Raw genomic sequence first — 6,000 nt, 5'->3', positions numbered from 1 at the left:
TAGAAAAGAGAAGGTCACATGAAAGAAAGAAAACTTCATATGTCGTGTCTGAGACATCTGAAGAAGATGACAAAAAATCTACTCTGAAAAATTTTAACGGCGATAACAGGAGTAAAAGATGAATAAAATGTTAAGGTGCAGAATCCTACAGCAAATTCACAATCTATGGAGTGAAATATTGTAAAATGAATTTCTGACTAAAAAACTAGTATTTTTTTCATTTTCCTTCTAATCTACTGTAGTGATAGTAAATAGTTAGGTAACCTCTTTTGAATGTAATTCAATTTTCTATAATAGGTTTCTTTAGGCGGAACCGTATAATTAATAGTTCAGTTTTTAATTTATCATTGGAATTATAATAATTTCAAAGTTTTCATCTACCTGAATACATTATTTTCTCAAAACTAAAATGAAAGAAACGAACGTAAATGTAAGTGATGAACAAATATAAAAATAATAATATTGAAAGAATTACGATTAATTTTGGATTGGTCATTTTAAACCGCGTTTCAATCAAAAAGTACTAAAATCTCGATGATACAAAAAATTTTATATTGTTTGTATAGTTAATTAAATTTATATAATCGAACTATTAACTAGGCTATTGACTTTTGCATAGGAAAAAATATTCACAAGGAACATATATTAATTCAATAATATAAATATAATAAAATAAAAGCAATATTTTATTGAAACATTTATTACAAGACTTAAAATAATACTTTTTTTCTATCTTATTTATTCATCTGTAGGAACATCTGTGGTATCCATGTTACCATTTTCATGTCCAGTCTGTAAAACAATATGAAGATTAATAGGACTATTCAATACGATTCGAACCATAATCGATAAAAGAAATTTTTAATTAGAGTTGGACACACGGTTTAACAACATCGTCATCAGAATTAACAAGTAACTAACTAAATTACAAAAACATGCGAAATGGTAAAATTAAAAACACCACCATTATTTCTAATCTACCTACTATATTGGCTCCAACCATTGCCTGAACCTGAACATAACTTCCAATTTAGGAAAATGAATAATTATTATTATTACTAGGGGTTACAGTTTGGCAAATTATCGTTATAATTTTTTTTTTCAAAAAGGTTTTTACAACAAATTTCAAAAATTTCTCTTGCAATAAAGTATATGCAGTCATAAAAACTTTATAGACAATGACTGATTTATTTATATTGAGTATTCTTTAGTTTTTATTACTGAAAGCTAACTTTATGTTTTGTTTCTTAAAAACATTTTGAATTTTCTTATGGATCTCAGGTAACAGGTGAAAATTTTAGAACAATTGTCCAAATTGGATGTTCTCACTAGTGTTATACAATAAATGTGTGTTTATTATTATATGCATATATCTGTATCTAGGCAAAAATATCGGGAGAGTATCTTTTCTTTCAATATCTGGATAAACGAAAACTATCTTAAAATCGAAAAAGAGGGACCCATTGCTACACCGAGAATTTTTCGTCAAAAGAAAAAAAGTTTTTGCCACTTCTCATACAAATCGATTTCTTCTGTTAGTATTTAAGATTTGAGAGCCAATCTTTCATATGGAAATATTGTCTGTCAATTCAACATTCTTTGGTTTTTCCACTAATTACGAATCATTTTTCAACGTTAATATAGGAGATGAAAACCAAGGGATATTTTTTTTAGATTTGGATTTTATTTTTTCCTAATTGTTATCTGTTAGTTGATACTTTTATTCAAATTTGATTTGACTTAATTTTTTGCTAAGGGCCTTCACTGATTAGACTATTGATCACTTCAACATTTCCTACTTTCGATCGATGAATTGAAATTACTGGTGGGGGTTACATTGCATCCTCAGCTTTTCATACGTTTTTGTTATTTAATTAGTTACTTGTTGACGTGGGAGTTGTTCACTTAAGATTTCAGACAAAGAACTCAAAATATTCATACATAAATTCTATGAAATTATGGTTTTTCCAATTACCTGTGCTTTCATTTGCTCTAACTCCTCTTTTCTGGTCCTCTTGAAGAAACCAGCCTGAAATCAAATAGAAGATGATATTTTCGTTTTACACCTGGATACTATAATTACCTTTGTCAAACCGAAAGTGAATATCAAGAGCAGTAAGAATCCTATAAGAGCTGAACCTATAATAATCCAGAGATCTATTCTCTTAGAGGAATCATTGAAAAAAATACTGCTCACAATCGCTATGTCTGGCCTAGAAAAGAAAATATGTTCAATGTTTTGATAAGAAGCAGTGAGGTGAATTCAGAATAGTTTTGGTAATTCAAACAAGAGCGGAATCAACTTTATCAACTGGATGTTAAGTAGTGATGATAATGGTTGCTGATAGATTGATTTGTCATTCAATTGTTCTCTCATACCATTACGCCTACAGGTGATTATCATTGGATACTGATTTTACAATGGTTCGAACAGTGGCGTAGCTTGTCTGATTGCACAATATACAGATGATGTTATAGGATAAATAATACTACTATAGGATCTTCATGGCTAGCTAGTATGGCTGTCATCAGCAAAAGTACCTGTTAGGATCCGTTCAGTTGTGGGCTAGTTTATAATGTATTTATAAAAGGTATTGTAGACGGACCAGTATACTCCCCTGGGGTCACCTGCTCTAATTGCTTCATGTTTGGAATATTTGCCGTTGAATTTTGGTTCGAGATTCAAATAGATGTCAGCTTTTCCTTGATTTAGCGAAGAAGGCTTGCATGCCAAACCCTACTGAATGCCTGGTCTATATCAAAAAATACAGATGAGGATATCTCCGTCTGGTACTCTCTAATTTGGCATTGTTGAACGGTTCAATGGTACCAGCTGAACCCAAACTGGTAAATCAACTCTTCCAGGATTTTCGACGGGATTCATAAAAGACTACGAGACCTAGAGTATACGACATCGTCAGGGTTTTTGCCTAGATTTGGTATCATAATAATTTTTCCAAAATAGGTTGACTTGATTATCTGCATTAAATGACATTTTGCACTCTAAGGCTAGCTTTAGCTAAACTAGAGGCATGTCAAGCGTTAATAGCACTGCCCTGCTGTCAGATACTATTGATATTCTCACTTTTTGTATTTGCATTCCGTGTTATGCTAAAATGAAATTGAAAAATCGGAGAACAACATAAAAGAAGGAGAATACCGAATGGAAAAGAATCGAAAGCAATGTAAGATCTTATCAAGAGAAACAGAAGAATGAAAATATACAGTACTTTGAAAAGAGAAGAATTCGAGAAAGAGCTGAACAAACACATTCACTAAGAGAGTCCAGAACCCTGCCGAGCATTCAGCAAGAATGATAAACACGAAAAAATCATAATTCTACCAATACACGAAGTAAATGCATTAACAAATTTACGCAGACGAATTCACAGGCGTAGAATAAAATAATTCAACATACCTCATCCCGCTCTGCGTCAAATTCTGTGGATCTTTAATTTCAATTATTCCAGTTGTGGAGTATCTGATAACAGCATTTTTTGGCAAGAAACCTGGAAAATATTAAGTTGTTATTATATATTCTAACTGACAAATAAAACAGCAACATACAGAAGAAGCTGTTTAAATTTTAAATTTCTTTTTATGAAACATAGATAGCACAGCAAGGAGTAAATGATTTTGGTTTCATAACATTTCAATCAACATGTAGAATGTAGATGATACTAACCTCTTATATTCTTAATATCGAAGAAAAACTGAAGCTGAAGAATAGCCGAATTTTTCCTCACTTCAAATGGGCCAGCCCTCCCATATATACGGCCACAAAGAACGTACTCTCTTGCACAATTTATTTCATAAGGTGTGGTACCCAAAAACTCGCTATCTGTAATATTCTGTAAATTTGAATAGTCCACCATAATCCTAGAATTGTAGTTCATGGTATCCATTTCTTCTTTTTTAAGTTCTTCTGCGATTAAATTAAGCCATTGGCTCTTAATATCCAAGGATTGTCCGTTCAGAAAGCCAACTGGTTTATTCATAGATATGAATGATATATTATTCGTATCTGTTTTAATGGCATACGGAACATCAATCTGGAACTCTACAGAGTTGACGAGACTCGATCCAAATTTGGTGATCTGAAAAAAGATTTGGTTGTATTTTATGATGCTGTCTTTAAGTGTCTGATATTATAATAATAATAATAGTTTATTTTACCCAACAGGAAATTTCCCAATAACAGGGTAGGTAACATATTGGCAATGAATAATATGAACAATCATTCAAACAGAATTACACATTCAATGATACAACAATAAACTAAAAAAACAAATTAAACTTAAGTTCATCAGCAGCCCTGCACAATCGATAGACCGGAGCTTGCTCAAGTATGTTAGTCCGAGATTTAGGGAGTCGAAAAGTTGATGTGGTCCTCGAATTCTTGGTACACGGATGTCAACCCTGGACAGTAAATGAGGTGAATCAATTCTTCCAGTGACAAGCTTTTGCGCAAATTTAGCGCACTGTCGCTTCTGTCTCTCCTGCAACGTTGAAATTCGCATTTCCCGCATGATCTCCGACAAATCCGTACCACGTTCAGGATACCTGCCGGTCTTTCTATATTCAGCACACTTCAAGAATTTTCTATGAATGCGTTCAAGTGATGTTTGGTGGGAACTGTATATCGGAAACCAAACCAAGTTGGCGTACTCTAATTTGCTGATGACAAGAGAAAAATAGAGAATTCTGAGGACTGAAACATCAGAGAACTCCCTGGAACACCGGAACACAAAGCCTAAAGATCGACTAACCGAAGAACAAAGCTCCTCGATGTGAGGAACAAAGCTGAACGTCGAATCAAATAACACCCCCAAATCGCGAAACCGATCTCCACTAGCGATAAGACAATTACCAATAGAATAATTGAAGGTGAGAGGACGTAAGCTTCTCGTGAAAGTCACCTTAAAACACTTTTGTATATTTAAAATGAGTCCATTGCGCGAGCACCAAACATTAACTAACTCCAGGCTGGACTGGAGCAGCTCTAAATCAGCATTTCCGCGTATCCTCAGGTAAAGTTTGAAGTCATCTGCATAGGCCAAGGCTAAGCAACTGAGAAGAGCCAGAAGATCGTTGATAAAAATTATGAATAACAATGGTCCAAGATTAGATCCTTGCGGCATTCCAGATGACAGACAAAATTCGAAAGACTTGAAGCCATTATAAAACACATGACTCATTCTTCCCTCCAAGTAAGATCTCATCAGGTCGACATATGCTGGACTGAGGCCAAAAAAAAAAAGTTTATTCAGCAACATACGGTGATCAACCGAGTCGAAGGCTCGTGATAAGTCTGTATAAATAACGTCGACCTGACCTCCATCATCCAGAGTTTCCGCGATAAACTGCGTCAATGTTGCCAAATTCGTGACCGTAGACCTGCCCCACATGAAACCATGTTGCATTGCTGATATGAAACTATTATGAAGAAACAAAGAAATGATGAAGGCTGTCAATGTTTTTGATTGGATATCCCTTATGTTTCGAGAATGTAGGAATGTATATAAATTGAATAAGGTTTGTATTGATAAGTGAATATACCCTTGGCGACGCCGACGTGGTATAATCGTTTTGGTGTTTCGCCTCCTGCCATATTGGTATCTTTTCCATAGTAACATTCTTAGGCGTTCGCCAGAAAAATAAAAGTCAAGCTCAGTGAAATGTCATTGAATCATCAAAATGCAGCGCTTTGGTTACGGTTAGTGAAATTATTCGTTATATATTCGTAACAAATACCAACTCGAGCATAGACGATGTATTTCGATTATACGAACCTCTTCACTCGACGGAGTTTGCGTAACACCACTCGATCTACGCTCTCGTGATGTTTCCCAACCTACGTGTCGTGACACGGTGTAGGTATAGTCGAATAGTGTCTATGCTCTTGTGATATTATACTGAATATATTTCAAATGAAATTTTATACAAGTCTGTGGTTTTTATTTTTTGAAAAACTTGAAACATTCAAATTAGCAAAGGACT

The 6,000-nt window shown here is 34.0% G+C and overlaps 1 protein-coding gene across 1 annotated transcript in view; it reads right to left on the bottom strand.

Annotated features, from left to right (window-relative positions):
- Positions 1-668: 668 nt before the first annotated feature.
- The window catches only part of LOC123683505 (integrin alpha-PS4-like), a 47,400-nt gene continuing 42,068 nt past the window's right edge, over positions 669-6,000 (bottom strand). The window contains exons 17-21 of the mRNA XM_045622598.1: positions 3,686-4,097; positions 3,419-3,509; positions 2,084-2,213; positions 1,976-2,029; positions 669-792 (exon numbers count right to left, since the gene is read on the bottom strand). Coding sequence (XP_045478554.1) covers positions 739-792; positions 1,976-2,029; positions 2,084-2,213; positions 3,419-3,509; positions 3,686-4,097 — 741 coding nt within the window. The 3' untranslated portion in view covers positions 669-738. The remainder of the gene's footprint in view (positions 793-1,975; positions 2,030-2,083; positions 2,214-3,418; positions 3,510-3,685; positions 4,098-6,000) is intronic.

This window comes from Harmonia axyridis, chromosome 1 (genome assembly GCF_914767665.1).
Source record: "Harmonia axyridis chromosome 1, icHarAxyr1.1, whole genome shotgun sequence".
NCBI lineage: Eukaryota > Metazoa > Arthropoda > Insecta > Coleoptera > Coccinellidae > Harmonia > Harmonia axyridis.
This window is presented reverse-complemented; position numbering and strand designations above follow the sequence as displayed.